Here is a 24197-nt window from a genome sequence, read left to right as displayed (position 1 = left end):
TGTAAGGCTCATTATTACAACTGTATTTCAAACGAACTTGGCATTAATTCCACTTTTGGTAATCGTACTTATACTCCAAGTACCTCTTCAAAAGATGAAATTCTTCGAAACCATGCTTCAGTTTTAGAGACATTTAATAGCCCAGTCAATGGGTCGAATGAATATGAGTTACCTTACCTATACTGGATTCCTAAACTACATAAAAACCCTTGCAAACAAAGATACATTGCTGGATCCAGTAAGTGTTCTACCAAACACTCCAGCTTGCCTTCACACGAAATTATTAACAGCTGTGAAGGAGAAACTTCAAACTTGCTGTGCGTCTACATATGCCAGAAGTGGTGTAAATCAAAAGTGGATTCTAAAAAAATTCTAAAGAACTTTTTGTAAACTTGAAATCGCAAAACTTTTCTCAAATCAACATCAAAACGTATGACTATTCAATACTTTACACGACCATACCACGATAAATTAAAGACTACACTTTTTGACATCATAGACAGTTGCTTCTTCAACAAAAATGGAAAACGGAAATATTCATATCTAGTGATCAGTCATCCAAAAAATTATTTGGTTAAACACCACTCTGATACCACGCAGAAGTACTCTGAAGTTGAAATAAAAATGTGCCAGAGTTCCTCATTGAAAATTTCTTCATGATCATGTCTTCCAACAGTCTGTTCGAATTATTTGTTAGCTGACCTGTTTCTATCTTCATATGAAGCAGAATTTATTCAAAAACTTCTACGTGAGAAGAAAAGATATCTTGCTGTGGCCTTCAGTTTGACATTTAGATATATCGACGACGTATTATCTATTAACAATAATAACTTTCATTCATATATCGATTCGATCTATCCATGTGAACTCGAAATAAAAGACACCACAGAGTCCTCCACCTCTGATTCATATTTTATTGAGAGTAGATATTAACGGCAAATTATCAACTCAACTTTATGACAAACGGGATGATTTCAGCTTCTCCATCGTCAATTTCCCATATTTATATAACAATATCCCATTATCACCTGCATATGGTATTTATATCTCTCAACTAATTCGATACGTAAGAGCTTGTTCTGTGTATGGTAAGTTTTTTAAATCGAGGCAAGCTACTGACGAATAAGTTGATGGTACAGGGGTTTCAACAGTCTCTTTTAAAATCAGCATTACGCTAATTCTATGGTCGTTATAACGATCTAGTTTACCAATACAACCTATCATTAGACCAAATGCTGTCTGACGTATTTCATACCGATTGTTTGACCGTTCTTAGTACACTGATTTTGACTACGGATAACTCCGTTTTTCTGATCAGGATATAGGGCTCAAGTCAGGTGTGACCAATTTGCTTACTCCTCTTAGTCATCTGATCCCACCTCTGATGTGTCCAGGGGTCCGTGTTTGCTCAACTCTCTATTTTGTATTGCTTATAGGAGTTATGAGATTGATCACTGTTCGTTATCGTCACCTTTCATGCATTTATTAAACTGTCATTCCCAGTTTAAATTGGAGGTACTTGTAATTAAAGGCAAATTTCCTGAATCAACCGCACCAAATTTCTAGTTATGAATTTCAATGGAATAAATGTGATTTCTTAAAACCTGGATGTAAATAAATAACCACTTTGATACGTAAATGACGACTATAAATCAAACTTGCTTGAATGTGATATATTCGTATAGACTTTATTCTTGTTCTATCAATATCAAACAAACATAAACGTATTTGAAAAACAACCTTAATGTTTCTTTTTAACACATGTTGATACATGAACAGTTTTAGTTGAAGTGATAGCAATTTTGACAGATTTTGACGTTTAAAAGTAATTCCACCCTCCTATGATGTCATCAGATTTGGCAAAGTCAATGATTTATTTAAATATGTGCATGATAGGAACATAAATTTTGTTGGAGTCTTTTCCGATAGTTATTGTAAAACATATTGTTAAAAATAAGTTACTTTAAAAGTCTAAGTTATAGATGAATAATCAAGGATAAGTTTCAAAATATTGAACCCAAGGACAATAACTCTGATTTTATTGATTTCTTTATGAAATCTATTACGCAATAGAGATTTCCTTTATTGTTTTACAGACATTTTGTATATTGTTGTGAAGAAACAGTTTCATGAAATTGTTATGAATGCTATTATATCGTCAAAACCAGTTGTTTTGGAAATTTTGATAACACTGTTAAAGAGAAATTGCAATTTTCTGTCGGTGATATGTGATTTTATAAATGTATGTTTCACAACTTAAAAAGTGTGATGACCTATATATTTTATTTGATAATTTGTTAGTTTTAACTCTAATAAAAGGAAATAAACACACTTTTAAAACCTGTATCAGATAAAATTGCGAGTATGGAGTTACCTTAAGGCTGTAGAGGTGAGGTATCGTTTTCGTAATATCGCCTGTTATGACATAAGACGTTTTAAGGACAAATATAAAAGGCTTATGACTTTTACTTCTAATGCCGTTCTCTTGGTGAAGGAATATTATCTATGTTAAATGTATTAAGTTTGACACGTTGCCGGTACTAGGGTACTGCGTGTTATGTTGACGACCATACAAATACAAAACATCTAGTAACGATTGTTGAACTGAGACATTCCTCGATTCTTAGGAGCGTGAATATAATAGACAACATGATCAACATGCTGGAGAAGTATGCCAATAATCTTGAGGACCTCGTGGAAGAGAGAACGGTCGCACTGAACGAAGAAAAAGACAAGACAGATATTCTACTGTATCGGATGTTGCCCAAGTAAGAGCTAATGTCAGACACCATCCTTTATCAAATATCTTTGAATTCATCATACTTACAGAGCTATTCTTTCAACACTCTTAACTTATTTTACATTTCAGTTTTTGCACTCATCCTTAAAGCTTAAGAATGCGAAACATATATATCTGATATTCTGTGTTGTATTATACCATGTTAAGTTTATATTTGGAATACATGACATTGTGTACATATAGTATACTCATAATTATATAGGCTTGTGGCCGACAAATTAAAAAGAGGAGAGTCGGTTGACCCAGAAACATACGAAGCAGTTACAATTTTCTTCTCGGACATCGTAGGATTTACCACCATCGCATCTAAAATCACACCGATAGATGTCGTACAATTTCTCAACGAGATTTACACATTATTTGACGATATCATCTCCACTTTTGACGTCTATAAGGTAATTTGGAAGAACAATTTACAACAATATTAAATTCCAATATATTTTCCCCACATTGAAATAAACAACTTTTTTGTATTCTATCCCACAATAAAACGGAGCTGATTATTGTCCCCGCCCTCCGACAGAAATAGAGAAACTTAACTCTTCGTAGGCTGTACTAGCTGTTGCTGTTAGGCACTTTTAACATTCGTGTATGTAGTATTTAATAAAAATACATATTCAAAGATATGAATCTGGCCAGGGGTCCGTTTTTGTCCTACCCTTACTTTCGTATCTTGATAGGATTTATGGTCGTTATAACGATCTAGTTTGCCAATACAACATCTCGTTGGGTCAAATACCGTCTAGCGTGTTTCCTGCCGATTGTTAGGCCGCTCTTGGCACACTGATTTTGACTACGGAAAACTCCGTTTACCTGATCAAGATATAGGACTCACGGCGGGTGTGACCGGTCGAAAGGGGATGCTTACTCTTGCTAGGCATCTCACCTCTGGTATATCCAGGAGTCCGTGTTTGCCAAACTCTATTTTGTTTTGCTTATTGGAGTTATGAGATTGATGGATGCTCGTTGTCTTCTCTTTTCATGAGATTGATTATTGCTCGTTATGGTCACGTTTTTATCATAAAATGTTTGTATCATTCAAACTTTAAAAACTTCGCTGTTTTAAAGCACATTTTCTTTCAACCTACAATATCAATTTCTGTGAGAAACACACATCTATTGTTCATGCATTTCAGACTTTGTGGAATGTGCAGAACATTGTTAATTCCCTTGCAATTCATTGCAGGAGGGATATAATAATGGGACTGTTTGTGTGATAGTATGAAAAGGTGAGAATAGCGAACGGTGATCAATCTCATAACTTCTATAAGGAATATAAAATTAAGAGTTGGTCAAAGACGGGCCCCTGGATATACCAAAGTTGAGTAAACATCCCCTGTCGATCAATCACACCCGACGTGAGCCATATGTCCCGCTATGCATAGATCTTGTAATCATTTCCATATCAAATATGTTTTACGGTGTGACCGTTGAGACGAGCGAAGATCCATATTTTGCAACACATATCACGGGACACAACGCAGTCGATGTAAACAGTGCATTGTGACGTTATATTAGATGCGATGTCGTTTTTTTTCAAACCAAGCAATAAAAAACTTACGAAAGTATGAGAAAGCCTGTCTGGAATTTAAAAACGTTTGTGGTACTTTCCAAACTATTTGTTCGTTTTATCTACGGGATTGTCCATGAAGTATACCGCAGTGAAGGTGACATTTTTCCAGAATCATAACGGGTATTGTCTCGTTCAACCAGACGCTCTGCTTTCTCCGTAAATATCCGACGCTTGTCGGAGATTTGCGGAGACAGCAGAGTGTCTGGTTGAACGAGACTATAACGGGTAATATTCATCTTTTTTCAGCTGATTAAGAGCAAATCACATGCCTCATAGTGTAATGATTGGAGCGAGCTCGTCGCTTCGCTCGCTATTATGGAAATAAGACGAATCAGTTTGCAAACAAATGATCATGACACACTCACATAACCGATGTCAAAAATAATCAAGTAAATATAATAAGAAGGAAATAAAGACCTTTAAAGAAATGAATAGGAATCCAGGTATTTCTTTCTTTCTGCAATTAGGTGGAGACAATTGGTGACGCATATATGGTAGTCAGCGGTCTGCCGAATAAAAACGGAAACGCCCACAGTGGACAGATAAGTAGCATGTCTCTGGCCATACTGAAACGGCTCCAACAATTCAAGTTAAAGGCAATACCAGAGCAGGAAGTTAGGGTTCGCATAGGACTACACACTGGCCCAGTATGCGCAGGTATGAAATTATCTTCCTTTAATGTTTTATTAAGCAAATTGTCCTACTGAAATTACCTTACCTTGATGTCTAATTAAACAAATTGTCTTACTGAAATTACCTTACCTTGATGTCCAATTAAGCAAGGTATGAAATTATCTTAGTGTCTAAAAAAGCAGGAATGAAATTATCTTACCTTTAATTGTCTAGTTAAACAAGTTTACACGTGTCTTCATTCTGATGTAGTTATTATTTGACCTCATTTAATGCATCAAATAATCATTTCACTAAACGTATAACGGTGGAAAATGTATATAAAAGCTATTAAAGAATTCTAACGAAATATGCTTACACCTTGCATGCTTACTCCTCTTAGGTACCTGATCCCACCTTTGGTTTGTTCAGGGGTTCGTGTTTGCCCAACGCTTTATTTTTTATTCATTTATAGGAGTTATGAGATTGATTTTTATTCGTTATCTTCACCTTTCATTCAATTACATTTACATTTGCCAATGCACTTCCTTATATGACAGTACTAATGAAATTGATGTTCAATTTCGTGTGACATGAAATTGGTCATGTGATCAGTTTGTTCTTGCGTTTGAACACAATCACCGCTTCAAAAGTCAGTTCCTGTATTTTCACCTGGCTTCTTGCTTATGCAATGCAGTGGGGGATTTAGACACCCCCCCCCCCCCCCTCTCGCCACAGATTTAAATAATAGAAATAGTGTGAGTAAAATTCAAGATTAGTAAAATTCCAGATTGGCACCCAAAATGGCTAAGCATTTTGACTAATACTCGACTTTCACATACACCCTTTCGTAAACCCTGGATCCGCCACTGCAATGACATCATAACAGAAATAAACGCAGCAGGATATTTATACAGTATATTTTGTAAAAAATAAGAATTTCATCAATTTATAAAAGAGAAACATTAAACATATATCCTGCTGTTGTTTCATTTTATACAGTTTTAAATACCGTCTGCAACTTCTGCATGGCGAATTTATAAAATAAAGTTCTATGATATTGGAAGCGAAAACATGTAGGCAGAGTTATAAGCCTACATGTATTTACTTCATGATGATAAGTTAACCTGTTGTTTCCTGGTAACTTCCATCACGGCTATGACTCGGCATGATTATAAGCGAGGCTGGTTTCAAGGCTCGAAAAATTTACATGTTCATGTCAGGGTACCGGTGCGAGTCTTCATTAAAATCCTACAACAGAAATCTCTCAAGTGAACAAAAACTCCGTCAGTTCATTTTTATTTTATTTTACACACACTGAAGGTAAATAAAAGACGCAACCTACCTGCACTTGGTCTAAAACTGTCCTACTGTCTTGAATCGTCTCCTGCATGGCTACAACCGCGAGTCCTAACGATGAACATACCGTTGTTTCTTTCCAAAAACCTGACTAAGAGCTTAACGTTAACTTGACCCATCATATCCACTATCAATTCTCTCAGATTCTTTGAATTTCTGTTGAAATCTGTGATCAACAATTGCGTTTTGAACTTAGTAAGCTAGACCGACGCCAGTTTCTCCATCGCTGATCGCGACCAAATCACACCACGGATGTAGTTTACTCCGCTCTTCTTGTCATTTCAGATAACTTTACGCTCTAAATTACCTTTATTTTTACACATGTTTCGTCTTTTTTTTTTTTTTTTTAACATTTTCAATTAAATATCTATATCTTATATTCTCTTTGATATTGTTCCTAATTTTTTATTCGCTAAAACTCTTACGAACTATATTTTGTGTTCTACGATCGTTATTTTGGTCATCTGCTACATAATCATGGAAGCTCGGTAAGAACACAAATCAAAATAGAAAATATAAATATAAGAAATAAAATATCATTTTTGAATGTTATTGGGATATGACATGAAGTTGGTACGTGATCAAATCTACTATAACGCCCTTCGGGCGTTATAGGATTTGATCACGTGACCAACTTCATGTCATATCCAAACAACATTCAAAAATGATATCTTATTTCTTAACATGACACATCTATCCAAAACCGTTATATAAAAAACCCAAGACAAATGTACATTTGATTTTCTTTCTCTGCGATATTTTCCATCACTTTAGTCAAAACTGTATGAAAACTATTAATTGTACGTAGAAAAAGGAACTCTGTAAGTATATATCGTTTACAATTCTTCAAAATGAACTCAACGCTTATGATTTATTGACGGGCATAAAACAAAGAAATATAAGATTATGACAGTAGCTTTATCTGAGGTCATTATGTCTGTATCGGGGGTGTTATTTATAACCGGTATTGCTATAAGTGTTGTGTTATTTATAACCGGTATTGCTATAGGTGTTGTGTTATTTATAACCGGTATTGTTATAAGTGTTGTGTTATTTATAACCGGTATTGCTATAGGTGTTGTGTTATTTATAACCGGTATTGCTATAGGTGTTGTGTTATTTATAACCGGTATTGTTATAGGTGTTGTAGGACAGACGATGCCAAGGTACTGTTTGTTCGGCGACACTGTGAACACAGCCTCCCGGATGGAGTCTAATGGAGAAGGTGAGAATGACGCTTTCACACGATGAAGTTACCGATCTACATTCAACCTACTAAGTAAGAGATACGCATTATTGTAAGTTTTGAAACATTGAAGTTATTGTTTGAACAGGTGGAAAAATACATATAACACAGATGACCAGGAGTGCATTGCTAAGTCTTGGAGGGTACGAGATAGTAGATCGAGGAAATATTACAATTAAGGTATTCTACGTAATTTCATTATTAAACTTCTTCAAATGCAATTTAAATGTGCCCATAATTGTACCTTTTATATATCCTGAATTGAATTGGCATTTTACTGTATCCGTTTATTTCATCGAAATTGGGGGCTAACGACGAATGTGACTAGTCAACAGGAGATGCTCATTCTTCCTTGACACTTAATCACACCTCTGGTGTGTCCTGGGATTTGTCTTTTCCTAGCTCTAAATTTTGTATACTTTACAGAAATTATGAGATTGATCAATGTGCTTCACCATGAAAGGTGAAGATAACGAACAGTGATCAATCTCAACTCCTACATTTTCATGTGACCGATGGCGATACCTTAATATTGCTTACATACATGTATAATGAATGATAAATTGACACGATTTTCATCGAATGTGTTGGACGGAGTAACCCGTGAATATGTCCGTTTACATGATCAAAATATAGGGCTTACGTTGGGTGTGACCGGTTGACAGGGGGTGATTACTCCTCCTAGGCACCTGATCCCACTTCTGGTATATCCAACTCTTAATTGTTTTTATTGATTTACATACTGAAATCAACTTACCTTAATGTCTAATCAAGCAAATTGATAGTCCTATAAGGAATACAAATTAAAGAGATGGGTAAACAAGGACCTCTGGATATACACGTAGCAGAGGTGGGATCATTTTACTTTGGAGGGCGAGTCAATAAGTAACCAGCCTAACTTATTTCCGGTTGAGATCCACTTTTTTTTAATGCTATTGTCCTCTAGTGTGATACACTTAGACCAACGATGTTCAAGTGTTATCAGCCCAGAACTGAAAAAGTCAGGATCCTTTCCATTGACCCACTCCTCAACTGTCGTCACATCTTCGTCAGACCGGAAATGACGTCCACGGATATCCCTTTTCCAGTTTGGAAATAGGAAGAAGTCGCTAGGAGCTAAGTCAGGCGAATAGACAGGATGTGGTATTAATTCATACCAGTTTCGCTATACAACATCCATTGCAACTTTGCAAGTGTGGACTCTCGCGTTGTCCTGTTGCAGCAAAACACTTTTAGAAAGTTTATCTCGGCGTTTTTCACATATGGCGGTTCTGAGCTGGTCTAGCAAGTTTGCATAGTACACTCCAGTTATTGTACTTCTTTTGGGTAAAAAGTCCGACATAATAACGCCTTTTGCGTCCAAAAATATTGTGGTCATCACCTTGGCAGCAGATGGTTACGTCTTGAACTTTTTTGGCCTCGGGAACCAAGGCCCTACCCACTGACGACTCTGAACTTTATTCTCTGGTTCATAATAATGAACCCAAACCTCATATACAGTCACCAGACGCAAAAGAAAATAATCTTTTGACTTAAAACGCTTTAACAAGGCGCTGCATACTGATGCTCTGGTTGCCATTTGCTCATCGCTAAGGGATTTGGGGACCCAGCGGGCTGTTAGCTTGCGCATACCTAAACGATCATATAAAATAATTGAAACGCTACCATGTGAAATGCTTAATGCCTGTGCTATTTCTTCCACCTGAATTCGCCGATCAGAGTATACCAGATCCCGAGCTTTTTCGCACATTTCTTCGTCGGTGGTATCCAGTGGGTGTCCAGACCTGGCTTCATATTTTAAAGACGTTCTACCGCGTGTGAATTTCCCATCCCAGAATTTAACCTGAGAATAAAATGGTGCAGAAGACTCATAAACATTGGCTAATTCGCCGTGTATTTCCTTGCCTGTTTTACCTTTTACATACAAGTGCCGAATTATATCGCAATACTCAACTTTAGATGAAAAGCATGCCTTTGCATCACTATCCATGTTTGGCATTCAATATCTTATCAAAGAATGACTCGATACGCGTGCAGTTTTGTACTCAGGTATAAAACATGTATTGAAACAGGGCATGAAAATCGTGACCGTTTCGGTCAATCGGAAATGAGATATACTGGTTACTTATGGACTTGCCCTCGTACAATACAAAACTAACTGTAAAAACACCTTCTGCTATTTCAGGGGAAGGGGGACATGTATACCTATTGGTTGGTCAGCAAAACAGATACATCCCTTCAACCATCCTCATCGTCTTTTCCCAGCCAGCTGAGGCCAGTACAAAATGGAGTAGACGAAACAAATGGACTCTCAACCGAAGAAAGGAAAGATTTCTGATTCCGCAAATGTCTTTTAATGTGTAATTGATCGAAATCTTGTATTAAAGAAAAATTTAGTCTGAAAATTCAATGAGGGTATGGACTTTTGGAATAGGGATACGTAGTCTTTATATAGTCTTAAGTTCCGTGCATATGTTGTTATTTGATTAAATAGGTTTCCCAGCATTTTTGTGCATCATATATTTGGTAATGATTATTGTTGCATTGATTGATGACATTTAAGAAATACATTTCATTTTGAAAGTTCTTGACGATTCATGCCAGCATTCTTCATGAAGTGGGTTAGCGTTTCATGACAAGTATGTTGGCGTTAATGAGTTCTTATTGGATTTTGTCAGATTGAGCAAAGACTAACGATTAGTTGTAGAATAAACAATAACACATTTATTAATTTAATAAATAATTGATATAAAAAATATTCACACTCACTCCTTTCACTCAACACAAATTTACATCAACAAACAAATGACAATACAGATATCTGATACGTAATAAACACAGTTCTATGTTGAAAAGTCCGATAGTACGTATCAGATGTAAAGCAAATGTACAGGTTTTAACTTTTCAAGTTAAAACAATATTTTAACAGTAGTATAATTTAGAAAAAAGTTCCAAATATGCAATTCTCCTTTTCTGTAATACAATATTCTTTGTTTTTGTTTCTAAATTTTGAATCACTTAATTTTTTTAATGTAACTAATCTGCACTCCGAAGACACTGTTCCGGTTTCCCGTCAACCTGCGATAAACAAGCCCAGAATGAAAAACACTCCACCACCATGCAAGCCTTGCATGAGCTATCGTTAATTCCCGACTATACACCTGGGTTCCGATGCCTCCCAAGTCTCGGGTTATCCTCTACGGAGCTACGGGTTATCCTCTACGAAGCTAAACCACGCCTTCCTTATTCTAGCACAATATCCGCATGGACCTCCGTACATCCAGATCCCGCAACTCTCTGTCTGCCTTCGGGTTGAAAGTGGTTTTGCTAAACACCCATGTACGCACTCAAATTAATTTCATAAAAACTACCAACTTGCAACTAAACTGGAAACCGAGAACTTACAAATAACAAGACAGTGCTAGACTAATTAATAATACTCACGAATTATCAGAATACAAACAAAATACACTTATAATTACCGGCTAGGAAAAAGATGTGCCCTCCGAACAAACTCCTATTTCAGTAGTTATATTTCTCCAAATGTCCTACATAAAATCTTGACAGGAAAATAACTATCCCCCACACTTCTAGGACTTGTCAACGTGGCACCCGGCTGATGTCGTTACCGTGCCCTATCTAACTTACAGCCAGCCAAACCGGTCTCTTTTACACTAGCAACTAAAAATAACTCACACCCGACTTCCTCTTACAATAACCCATTCACATCAAAATCAAAAGAAACGAAAAATACAAAATGCTAAATCAGCAAAACTGAATCAACTTCATTACACGTTGGAATTCTACATTTTCCTTTTACGCTTATTCTGTAGGAATTTCCAGTCGTGAAATGGACGTGCTATATGTTTCAAGATTCATTCGCGCATTATTTATAACTCCTATATATTCATACGGAAATAGCTATCAGTGCCATTTGTAAAGATATCAAAAGCAAAACTACGGATTACTAGTTCACAATCAGGCCCCACCCTTTAGTGGGAGTACCCAAACCGGAAGTACAACATTTGTCTACATCGATAAAATCTTTCTTTGGCATCTCTAGATAATGGAAATTCATGATGACATTGCAGGAAATTGGTGCAAATTCAAATACCCACGGATTACTAGGCACACCCCATCAAAAACATGCAACTTTCATATATGGTTAAAATCTTCAATTTAATCATCATAAACACTCCAATATATATATATATATATATATATATATATATATATATATATATATATATATATATATATTTGATAAAGGTAAGGAGATTGAGTGAAACATCTTCATCTATTAAATCAGTACTTTTACATTGATTATTTTTCATTGAAATTTAAAAACATAGTAAGAATTTGACCCTCATTTTGAAAATCACAAGTTATAAAACTGCTTCTAAATAACTAATACTTGAAAATTCTGCTTTCAAACAAGTTTTAGAAATTGTCTGGACATCCATTACATGTTATCAGATCATTGGTTGTGAGATTTCTTTGTTTTGAATCAATCCAGATCACTCTTAGTTACCCCTTCCCTTAAATCATAAAAAAGTCAATGAAATATTACTTTCTCATATATGATCATATTTCTCTAACATCTTATCAATATGATACAGTATCTGTAAATTATTCAATAAAATTGAGCAAACCAGTTAAGGTCAGAACGCTTAGCTTTTTTATTCAACTAAGATTGCAATTCATAAGAAGTTGCCATTTCCTCTCAGGACCTGAAATCACGTTCTTCGTTTATTAGCTGTCAACGTTATCAAGAAAGTCCCGCTGCAATGGGTGATGACATTTGAAAACGACCCTGTGCCAATGAATATCTTTAATGAAGATGGGACGATGGTAACACGAAAAAAAAAAAAGACACCATGCATCAGCTTCAAGAAGTGTTATCTCTGATGTATACTCATTTAGGCGATTTACGTAATCCATGTGTGATAGTATGAATGCAAGGTGAAGATAACGAACAGGGATCAATCTCAATCAATTCTTATATTTATATGTATTTATTCGTTTTATCGTTTTCATTGAATATAATTTTGAATTTTGATTGGACGGAAGTTCTATTACGCATCTGGATTGAGTTGACTGAGTAAAGTTTTATTCTGTTATTTCATTGCTTCTTTGATGTCACTGAACATTTCATATTTCTTTATCCAATAATGGGCTTTCAGTATAAGTATAAATCTACCGTGTTTACCTAGTCAGAGTCAGTAATACGTTTTGATGAATTCCAACCAGCTAACATCATCCGCATCTTATGGTATGTTATTTCTATATTTCATTATATGTTTCATTTCCATATGAAGAGCTGATATTATTATGATTCGTTCCATGAGGATCCGGGTTAGACTAGGTCCTCAGTACCCCCTTGCTTGTCGTAAGAGGCCACTAAATGGGGCGGTCCTTCGAATAAGACCGCAAAAAACCGAGGCCCCGTGTCACAACAAGTGTGACACGATAAAGATCCCTCCCTGCTCAAAGGCCGTAAGCGCCGAGCATAGGCCTAAATTTTCCCACCCTTCACCGGCAATGGTGACGTCTCCATGTAAAACTTATACGGTACCAATTTTGATGCACCAGATGCGCCTTTCGATAAATAATGTCTCTTCAGTGATGCTCAAGCCGAATTTTTGGAAATTCAAAATAATAATAAACTTGTAAGAGGAAAACTAGAGTGCCAAGAAACTGGAGCCAAATTCGTCCAAGGATAGAGCTATGCAAGAGGGAGATAATCCTTAATTTTGAAATGAATTTCTAAATTTTATCCCAGCAATTAAATATACATCCGTATTTTCAATCTAGTAACGAAGTACTTAGCTACTGGACTGTAGAGACCCTCGGGGACTAACAGTCCACCAGCAGAGACCTCGACCCAGGGGTTGTAATGATTGCAGGTGAAGATTTTTGTAATTGTGCAGTCAAAGTTGTAATGATTATATGAGTTTGTAAGATCTTAACTTGAATTATTACAGAATACAAGTACATTTCTTCAGAAAGTATAATATTCTGCTAAAACGTTTACTGTGGGTACAATTTACAATTGTCATATTTCGATTATGTTTTTTTCTCTTGATTTGTAATGTTATTTGTCTGTTATTGTAGGTCCATGCCGAATAAGTTCATGAAGCCAACACCTGCCTTCCTGCTCCGTTACACATGTACTGATTCTACTGGTACTACAGATGAGTGTTCCTGCAATCTACTTCTACAAGTACCAACGTATCATACCTGAATGAGGCGTAATGAGAAAGCTTCGAAATACGTATTACATCTACGGGATCCCAAGTGGTGACATAAACAACATGTGTAAGTATATTTACCATGTGTGCGCATCGCATTGTGGACCAATGAACGTTCGACTTATACTGGTCGGGGTTTTTATGAAATAGACTTTGTTAAAGCAAAGTACATTGTTTTGTTGTCATATGTATTTTGGGTGCGTGAGTATTGTGTGCTAGTGAGCGTGTAGAGTGTGAATGTTTTGTTGTTCTATGTTGTGTATTTTGGGTGCGTGAATATCGTGTGCTAGTGAGCGTGTAGAGTGTGGATGTTTTGTTGTCTCGTGTTAGGTATTTTGGGTGCGTGAGTATCGTGTGCTAGTGAGCGTGTAGAGTGTGAATGTTTTGTTGTTCTATGTTGTGTATTTTGGGTGCGTGAGTATTGTGTGCTAGTGAGTGTGTAGAGTGTGAATGTTTTGTTGTTCTATGTTGTGTATTTTGGGTGCGTGAATATCGTGTGCTAGTGAGCGTGTAGAGTGTGAATGTTTTGTTGTCTCGTGTTAGGTATTTTGGGTGCGTGAGTATCGTGTGCTAGTGAGCGTGTAGAGTGTGAATGTTTTGTTGTCTCGTGTTAGGTATTTTGGGTGCGTGAGTATCGTGTGCTAGTGAGCGTGTAGAGTGTGAATGTTTTGTTGTCTCGTGTTAGGTATTTTGGGTGCGTGAGTATCGTGTGCTAGTGAGCGTGTAGAGTGTGAATGTTTTGTTGTCTCGTGTTAGGTATTTTGGGTGCGTGAGTATCGTGTGTTAGTGAGCGTGTAGAGTGGGAATGTTTTGTTGTCTCGTGTTAAGTATTTTGGGTGCGTGAGTATCGTGTGTTAGTGAGCGTGTAGAGTGTGAATGTTTTGTTGTCTCGTGTTAGGTATTTTGGGTGCGTGAGTATCGTCTGCTAGTGAGCGTGTAGAGTGTGAATGTTTTGTTGTCTCGTGTTAGGTATTTTGGGTGCGTGAGTAGCGTGTGCTAGTGAGCGTGTAGAGTGTGAATGTTTTGTTGTCTCGTGTTAGGTATTTTGGGTGCGTGAGTATCGTGTGCTAGTGAGCGTGTAGAGTGTGAATGTTTTGTTGTCTCGTGTTAGGTATTTTGGGTGCGTGAGTATCGTGTGCTAGTGAGCGTGTAGAGTGTGAATGTTTTGTTGTTCTATGTTGTGTATTTTGGGTGCGTGAGTATCGTGTGCTAGTGAGCGTGTAGAGTGTGAATGTTTTGTTGTTCTATGTTGTGTATTTTGGGTGCGTGTGCTAGTGAGCGTGTAGAGTGTGAATGTTTTGTTGTCTCGTGTTAGGTATTTTGGGTGCGTGAGTATCGTCTGCTAGTGAGCGTGTAGAGTGTGAATGTTTTGTTGTTCTCTGTTGTGTATTTTGGGTGTATGAGTATCGTCTGCTAGTGAGCGTGTAGAGTGTGAATGTTTTGTTGTCTCGTGTTAGGTATTTTGGGTGCGTGAGTATCGTCTGCTAGTGAGCGTGTAGAGTGTGAATGTTTTGTTGTCTCGTGTTAGGTATTTTGGGTGCGTGAGTATCGTGTGCTAGTGAGCGTGTAGAGTGTGAATGTTTTGTTGTTCTATGTTGTGTATTTTGGGTGCGTGAGTATCGTCTGCTAGTGAGCGTGTAGAGTGTGAATGTTTTGTTGTCTCGTGTTAGGTATTTTGGGTGCGTGAGTAGCGTGTGCTAGTGAGCGTGTAGAGTGTGAATGTTTTGTTGTCTCGTGTTAGGTATTTTGGGTGCGTGAGTATCGTCTGCTAGTGAGCGTGTAGAGTGTGAATGTTTTGTTGTCTCGTGTTAGGTATTTTGGGTACGTGAGTATCGTCTGCTAGTGAGCGTGTAGAATGTGAATGTTTTGTTGTTCTATGTTGTGTATTTTGGGTGCGTGAGTATCTTCTGCTAGTGAGCGTGTAGAGTGGGAATGTTTTGTTGTTCTATGTTGTGTATTTTGGGTGCGTGAGTATCGTCTGCTAGTGGGCATGTAGAGTGTGAATGTTTTGTTGTTCTATGTTGTGTATTTTGGGTGCGTGAGTATCGTCTGCTAGTGAGCGTGTAGAGTGTGAATGTTTTGTTGTTCTATGTTGTGTATTTTGGGTGCGTGAGTATCGTCTGCTAGTGAGCGTGTAGAGTGTGAATGTTTTGTTGTTCTATGTTGTGTATTTTGGGTGCGTGAGTATCGTCTGCTAGTGAGCGTGTAGAGTGGGAATGTTTTGCTTGTGTCCTTTCTTTTAGAATTGTTATTTCTTGTTTGTGTTTCTTTTTCACATGTCGAACAAGGTTTTCCTATCTCGAATCAAAATTGTGATAGGTATGGAGGAGGCATGTGTTGCACTAATAGTTTCTACAGTATACATGCAAGGTGAAGATAACGAACATAATAGTATATACCATTACTTATAATGTCTTGAAATTTCATTGATCTAAGAAATATATCAAACCTATAAATTCGTGTTTCACACAAGCATGTAGGTCGACAAACGTTTATAAAATAATGCAAAATAATTACAAGCCTGCATGTGCCCTCTCATAGGCAAATATATGTATCGTATGTATAAGTAGGATATATTTATACTACCTTGTATGTTCTTCTCTTGACCCACATTTTGTAAAATGATGAGTCTGGCAATTTATGAAAACATGTGTCATCTCATATTGCAATATATAATTTTGAAACATTAGTATTTTTATTTTCATTGAATATGCATTGGTACATACACAATTTTAAAATTCACATTGTCTGACATGGTCTAATTAATCAATGGTACACTTTTATAATGACTGCAAATATCAATTATGATGATCTTTTTTCTAGGCATCAGCCTTAGGACCAGTGCATGTTGGATAAGACCATTGCAGGTTGGAATGGATTTTGAGTCAACAAGTTCAATAGCAATTAGCAAGAAAGGTATAATATTTTCCCCCATTTTAACACCCGACAACATTTGTAAAGACAATTTTAAAAAAAAATCAAATATTCATTTTTTTTTTTATATATATTCAAATATATGTGTTATCAATAGGTACGTCATTCCACTGGACCCCCACAACTTCAGAAATTGAAAACAATGTTTGATCAAGTTCCAGTGATTCAAGAAATACTTCAAAATTTGGACTTGGATAGAATCATCAATGCCCTTATGAACCCAGAGCAACGGATGTTATGCAACATACTTTAAAGTAAATTGTGAATTTGAGGGAAAACAAGTACATGTACTCATGATGTATTACATGCCATTTGAAAGACAATAATATTATTAAATCTAAAGGAAATTTCACTGTTAATTATTCTTTCTTTGATATACCAGTAAACATTTCACAATGAAAAATGTGCACATGATAGAATACCAATTTTATAACTTTTATCAATGTGTTTCAATTTTTCTTGTACATAAAAATTTAATTGAAACATTATACATCATGGTATTTTAATGTATATGCAAAGATTTAGATAAGAGTCATAATGGAACTAATTTACCCCCTTAAATACACATACAGTGAGCATAGACCTTTGCCTGGGAAAAGAACAGTTAATCCAATATGCATGCATTCTCAGTTATCCAATAGTGAGTTTTGGTTCAATGTGAAACTACAATTAGGACTCTTAAACTTATGAAAGACATATCTATCTGTGAGGGTAAGATGGCTCAGGTGGATCTTGTGATCCAAGGGTCTCTTTTCATTGATATTAATTATTTATATAGATAAAACTCTGATTATGACGACACATCAACTCCAAGAATGATTTAGCAGTTTTTGTCAAGGCTTTATATTTTTGAGCAAATTCTTGACAATAACAACGGTGCCACGAGTTATGGCAAATGAGTATACAAGGTGAATCAATGACAAATATAAACACCAATAATGTACAACGACAATGAGCTACACCGACTTTGTCAACAGTGTATGGCATAGCAATATCAATGAAAATGAGAAAATGACAGAAGCCCAATTATTGGCCCCAGACCCTGGAAAACAACAGAAATCTAGGGCAGGCTTCAAAGTTCAAAGTTCGGCCACATGTCGACGAGTACCTGTAGTAAAGCAAGGTGCGCATAGACATCAGCCACATGCTGCAAATTTTGGCCCCTGTCATGACGAACTGCCCAGTATGGATCAACTGACCTCAATTAACTGCTCGAGGCGGAAAGTGCTGAACCCCCTCCCTAATAATAGTGAAAAGGCCCCCCTGAATATAGTTTGACCAATGTCAGTTAAGTGTACCCCGTCTCGAAACAAGACCGGGGAACATGATTTGAGATCAGGGTACGAAATATAACCCCCACCCCGTTGAATGATAAATGCACTCATTGCACTATTTATTCTCTTGCGGGACATTTCTACTGAATTTAATGAGAACATATGACGATAATAAGTACGAGGCAAGATTTCAGACCAAATGAATCTGCAATTTGGCAATAATTGATAAAGTGTATAGATAGTTTGCTTCATAAATCTGCAATTGTCTAAGTGACATGGTCCCGATGCTATTACCACCGCAATGCAACATCAAAACATCGGGAGGACCAAATTGAACAACTAGCCTTTGGATCTTAGATTCCATATGCTCCCAGGTCATGCCCCTCTGACCAAACCATCTAATGGCAATGTTCTTGGATAGTAGGTTGAGGTGCTGATTACCAAAATAAGGTTTAGTGTAGTTACATACATGATATATCAAAGATGATCCGACTATCCATACGACTGTGTGGATACCTGCAAACTTAACATACTGTTAGTGACCAGTATAATGTTGCAAGCACCAAGCCTATAATGACAATTCATACACGAATATACGATTTAACTGCGTTAGACTTCCATCTACCCTTAATTTTGATATGTTCTTCTGGGACCCTTGAGAGATGCATATGGGTTGCACCCCTATTCTAAATGAATGGGATTTAAATGTAGATGTGTCGACTTCAATGAACCGTAATGCTTTGTGCAAGATTGAAGTAAACTGATAAGAAGTGAGTGGCTTACCGTTTAGGTGGAGTAATAAAGGGCCAGGTGATGTTGGTCTAGAGTGCAGATAATGTTGTAACTATTAAAATAGTGTAGAGGTTTCATGATTGAGATCTATCTGAACAATGAAACCCACTGCATACTGATCAGTCTTCGAACCCCTAATACGCAGTTTAATTTGGTTCTTATAGAACCCAAGATCATGAATGGAAATTGCGTATGAAGTGTTTGTAGAGATTGTTAGCTCGCTAAATCTAAGTAATGCAAAAAAGGCCAAATGAAAAGCAACAGTAAACAAAGTTGCCTCGTAATAATTTTTACAGACTGAAGGAAGTGCCAATGTAACCCGATTTAATAGGGGCAACGAAATAGGTGCCCTTATGTGCTTTAATGGGTTTAAACGATGCATGCCTTCTAACATCTTCTTAACAATGAAAACTTTAGTTGTGTCTTCTTTACCTTGAATTTGCAAATGGTAACTTAGCCCGCTTAAGTAGCATTTTGCTGTAGAAAATGATATGTTCTTTGTTGATAGATAAGCTAAGTAATAAACAATTTGGTCCACAGAAGGTGGCCAAAAGGATGGAAGGTTGTACTTAGACCGAAATTCTGTAAATGAGTCTAGAGCCCTGCTATAAGTAGCCGCGGTGTTTTTGGAAACTGCTGCTGCTAAAAGTGCTTCTATTCGATACTCAAGACTTGCCATATTGCTGGAGGTATCCGTGACGGATATTTCTCTGCCTGTGGGGCAAGGGATTTGAAGCGGTCCCACTGAAAGCGAGAAATAGCATCAGCAATCAAATTCCGACATCCAGGAATATGAACCGCTTTTATTTGTATATTGTGTCTTAAGCAGAGCAGCACTAAAGGGCGTACTAACTGCATGACCCTTTCCGATTTGCTTGATTGTGAATTTAAGATGTGGACCAAAGCCAAATTGTCTGTATGTAGTAACACTTTCTTAGACTCAAAGCTACCCGCCCATACCCAGAATGCACACAGAATAGGAACTAACTCGAGGAATGTTATGTCTCGGAGAACCTGAGAATCCCAGGTACTAGACCACTTAATAACAAGCCAACTGTTGTTGTAAAATGCACCGCCTCCACAAGATGCACAGCTATCCGTAAATAGGTTTAACGCAGTATTTGATGACCATAGGAGATCTGGAAATGGAGCACGGCCATTGAAGTTTTCAAGGAAGTCTAACCAAACCCTTGCATCTTGTTTCATGCCTATTGTGACACGAAGTCGAAAGTGTGGTTTACGGATACCAATGGTAGAATTATAAAATCGACGGTTGAATGCCCGACTACCTGGGACTGCCTTTGCAAAAAATTTTAAAGAACCACACAAAGACTGCATTTGTGTAAGTGTGACCTTCTTGGACGACGATAAATAGACCAAGGCTTGTTTGAGCTCAATGTACTTCTGTTCAGGGATGAAGATTGTTTGGCTAATTGTGTCAATGCCCAAACCTAGAAATGTAAGTTTAGTAGTTGGACCCTCAGTTTTTTTGTCATTGATTGGAACCCCGATTGCTCGACAAGTTTGTCTGAAAACTAGAGAGAGGTTATAACAATGATCAGACAATGGCTTACCAACAAACAAGAAATCGTCGAGGTAATGAATAATATTACTGTTGTGTGATTGGGTAGCTACTATCCAATGTAGTAATGAGGAAAACTTCTCAAAAGTTGCACAAGCAATAGAGCAACCGAATGGCATGCATTTATCAATGAAGAATTGATCACCTACACAAATACCCAACAAAGAAAAATCAGCAGGACGTACTGGTAACAACCTAAAAGCACTAGATAAATCCATTTTGCACAATAATGCCCCCCTGTCCTAACCTTTGAATCATTTGGATAGCGTGATCAAATGATGCGTAAGCAACTGAACACAATTTCGGGTCGATAAACTCATTTACACTATTTCCAATTGGAGCAGACAAGTTGGTGATTAGTCGCCAACTCCCATCTTTTTTAGGCAAAACCCCAACTGAGTTGCACCTTAAATTTGACAAAGGGCGATGGTGAAAAGGACCAGCCATATGACCTAAACTAATTACTTTATGAATTATCTGGAGTAATTCAACCTGATGCTGAGTTGCAGATTTCAAATTTTTTGCCGAAACCAAGAGTCTTAATCCTGTGTAATTTAAACTGAAACCGTGCCTAAAACCATTCACAACGTGCTGGACTAACTGAGTATCAGGATGATCACGAAGGTAATTTTTCAAAATGGAATGATTAATGGGTGTTGAACCTAGGTCCCATATTTCTTTGACGTTGATGGGAATTGGATTGTGCTCGGGGGTTGAAGGGACGGAAATTGTGCTGACTTAACGGTTGCCTGGGTTGAGGGTTGGATGTTGGGTTTGGGATGTTAGCCTGAGGAGATGGATTACTTTGATTGACCCAACAATGTAGTCTAGGATGCGACTTATTACAATACATGCACAAGTGGAGGTAATTACAGGGCTGGCGAAGGCATGAACCCTTAAAGTTAAAGTCGAAACATTTATGGGTCGGTTGAGTGGGGGGGGGGGGGGGGTGATTGGCTTTGGTTAGAAATAAACAAGAGCCATAGCTCAGCATCAACGGAACCCCAGGAAATGTTAGGATTCTTTGACAGGCGTAGCCTGAATTGCCTATCATATTCGATCCACCCACTAACTGATCTGTTTGCTGCCAGTCTAACTATGTGCATATACTTGAGGATGCCCTGGAGATCAACAGGGTGCCTCGTTAAGTATATACTTGCGAAGATTAAAAATGCATCTGTCCAAGTATGTATTGATGTAATTCGTTTAGGTGGATTTTTTGGTTGGATGACATTGGAAATTTCAAATTCAGACTGTGTTAACTTAGATAATTCAATGTAATCTCGGTTCCAAATTTTTTCCTTAATTGTTTGTTCAATGTGAACGGCCAACTCGTCGCCAACACTAACTAGTGGTGCTATGGCAGGCTCATGATAAGCGTGCATGGTATTGGTAACATTTTCACCTGAAATTTGTTCTCCCCTGTTTTCATTAATTGGGAAGTTAGCCATAACCTGTTGATGAGGGTCCACAACTGGCGGAGTGTTTAGAGGGATGACTGGCAGGCTAGGCTGAGTAGGGAGGTCAGTGGCCATGTGAGTTGTCACCGTTGTAGGTCTGGCAGAGGCGTGAGCCGTCGTCGTCCTGGATGCGGCTCCTCTTGTCCCAGCCGCTGGACCAATATATGGAGCGTTCCTGGCCCTCCATTTAACTCGGAGCATGATGAACTACAGTAAACTTTTATAAATTATATATACATGTATCTGTTTATATCTATAATTATATCTAACCCCAGTAAATATAAAGGAAATTGTAATTAATACATATTAATTGATAATTAATAGCTAAATTGTAAATGAAATTGAATTCGCACGTTTTTTTCAAAATGGCGACGCCATGAGGCATGACCGAAACTCAGACGCAGGCTTAAGCAAACATCAGGAATTCAATGCAGCAGCATCGAACTAAAAAGGAAAATTAGGGGCCTACCGTACTGTCCAGTTTTACCTACAGTATACCTACAAGTGAGACCGTTGTTGGTGTCGACAAGGATACGCCTTAGAGATTGCCTGCAGACACGTCTTAATCGCAGCAGCTACAAGTTGGAAAAGGAAGCTTCCTTGTTACGCATGCTCTTATAAGCATGTACTGAAAACGTGCATGTCACTCTCATTACATGAGAGTTATCTTTCTTTGTATACTGTATGTTGATGATGAGTTGCTGGTCGGCATAAAAGGAGTGAACTCTAAGGAGTTAACTCTGATTAACTCAGATGCAACTGTCTAATTTTAAGGCTGAAAGAGCGTAAAACAACGAATTAATCAGATATATTTAATATTTTTATGTCTATTAAACTTATGGCACGGTAGTGTTTTAACAAAATGCACAGCTTTACACAGATAAGACCACCGATGATCTGAAAGTTTGAACTGATCAAGTGACTGTCACTTGAAATGGCAGAGTGACGCGGTTGTTTGTAAACACCGATTTATAATCAGTTTTGGTTAAAACAGGTGAAATAATGTATGGCATGTAAGACAGCCTCATAACTACGTGCGATGATTTAACAGCGTTTTTACAATTTGGAAAAAAATTGTCATAATTTGGACCATACAACTTTAAGAATTATTTCGGTTAGATATCACCCATCTAACATTCCCCCACCATCATTAAATAATCCACTTTGCACTTTTTTTTTTAAAATTTGACACCAGAGAAGAAATCAGCAGGACCAGAGGAGTAGGCATCCCCTGTTTACCGGTCATGCCAACCATAAGTCCTATATCAGATATACGGAATAATCCGTCGTCAAAATTAATATGTAAAGAATGGCCTGAAATTTCATTGCATTTCTATTTCACAACAAAATTTGAAACAGCGGTTTAAAGAATTACTTTAACTTTAAAGCAAGCACTATGGATATTTGTTATTATAATTACAAATATCATTAGTGATTCTTGATATAGAAATTGAATTATAATTTTTTATTTTCCACATTAGTCTTTCTAACTTTGAATGAATGAAGCCCTGAGCTAAATATTCAAAACTATTGTCATCATCTATACTGTGTTTCCAGATCAGATCTTTCAACCGCCTTTAGACGGGACGTATTGTGGTATAGCAATGTCTGTATGTCCGTCCGTTCAGGGTTTTATGTTTCTATTTTCATTTCTTTGTCACAGATTTAGCAGAAACTTGCTATGTAGCTTCTTTGTGAGTCACTCTAGATCATGTTGCAATTTTGATCCATTTCGATCTTTCTTATCGGCATTTTGTCACTTTATTTGAAAATTAATGCTATATGGAGAGTATATAATTTGTCCGGCTAAATCCTCCCACACTTTTAAGTGGGGACTTCCTTGTTTTACAGAGTGTTTGTATGGGTGTTGAAAATGTGCATGTGGCAAGGAGTTTGATTTTCAGATCGGTAAAGTTGGCTACTAGTAACCAGCTACTAGTAACTGGCTACTTAAAAAGAGAAAAGTTGGTTACTAGTAGCCAGCTACTTGAACCAGGAAAAGTTAGCTACTAGTAGCCAGTTACTAGTAGCCAGCTACTAAAAGTATGAAAAGTTAGCTACTCGTAGCCAGCTACTACAAAATATAAAAGTTATAATTACTGATAGCTCGCTACCAGATAAAGGTTAATGAGTTTGAAAATTATTATCTATCAGATTTATTTCTAAAGAGGACGAGGAGTCGTATGAAATTTCATGCTCAATTATCCCCAATTACATAACGTTGCAATGCAAAATACGAATACACTTTTTCAACTGAGTGTTTATTTTAAAAGTGATACGGATTGAATCCAGACCTTCAATCATTTGATATACCATC

The 24197-nt window shown here is 37.1% G+C and overlaps 2 protein-coding genes and 2 long non-coding RNA genes across 6 annotated transcripts in view; 2 read left to right on the top strand and 2 right to left on the bottom strand.

The window, feature by feature from the left end:
* The window catches only part of LOC125651161 (atrial natriuretic peptide receptor 1-like), a 37077-nt gene extending 26775 nt beyond the window's left edge, over window positions 1-10302 (top strand). Inside the window, exons 15-20 of the mRNA XM_056164504.1 lie at window positions 2628-2768; window positions 3003-3195; window positions 4841-5030; window positions 7483-7566; window positions 7676-7767; window positions 9773-10302. Of these exons, the coding sequence (XP_056020479.1) occupies window positions 2628-2768; window positions 3003-3195; window positions 4841-5030; window positions 7483-7566; window positions 7676-7767; window positions 9773-9925 (853 nt within the window). The 3' untranslated portion in view covers window positions 9926-10302. The remainder of the gene's footprint in view (window positions 1-2627; window positions 2769-3002; window positions 3196-4840; window positions 5031-7482; window positions 7567-7675; window positions 7768-9772) is intronic.
* Window positions 10303-10310: 8 nt separating this feature from the next.
* Window positions 10311-11831, bottom strand: LOC130054532 (uncharacterized). The gene is made up of 2 exons (XR_008802807.1): window positions 11070-11831; window positions 10311-10933 (listed from the first exon to the last, which is right to left on the bottom strand). It is a non-coding gene; the product is annotated as an uncharacterized LOC130054532 (long non-coding RNA).
* A 1939-nt stretch (window positions 11832-13770) lies between these two features.
* On the top strand, window positions 13771-16984 carry LOC125651573 (uncharacterized). The gene is made up of 3 exons (XR_007361282.2): window positions 13771-13905; window positions 16662-16754; window positions 16870-16984. It is a non-coding gene; the product is annotated as an uncharacterized LOC125651573 (long non-coding RNA).
* Window positions 16985-17087: 103 nt separating this feature from the next.
* Window positions 17088-22463, bottom strand: LOC130046337 (uncharacterized). 3 transcript variants are annotated; one of them, XM_048901091.2, is made up of 3 exons: window positions 22383-22463; window positions 21826-22087; window positions 17088-19582 (listed from the first exon to the last, which is right to left on the bottom strand). In XM_048901091.2, exons 2-3 carry the CDS (start codon window positions 22079-22081, stop codon window positions 18894-18896), a joined length of 945 nt encoding a protein of 314 aa, XP_048757048.2. In that variant the 5' UTR covers window positions 22082-22087; window positions 22383-22463; the 3' UTR covers window positions 17088-18893. The 3 variants fall into 3 exon arrangements, with proteins under 3 accessions (XP_048757048.2, XP_048757041.2, XP_056020480.1); XM_048901084.2 differs by having other exon boundaries at window positions 17088-22087; XM_056164505.1 differs by having other exon boundaries at window positions 21826-22450.
* Between the last annotated feature and the right edge of the window lie 1734 nt (window positions 22464-24197).

Source organism: Ostrea edulis, chromosome 5 (genome assembly GCF_947568905.1).
Source record: "Ostrea edulis chromosome 5, xbOstEdul1.1, whole genome shotgun sequence".
Taxonomy (NCBI): Eukaryota; Metazoa; Mollusca; class Bivalvia; order Ostreida; family Ostreidae; genus Ostrea; species Ostrea edulis.
The sequence above is the reverse complement of the archived record's forward strand: the minus strand, read 5'-3'. Positions and strand labels throughout refer to the sequence as shown.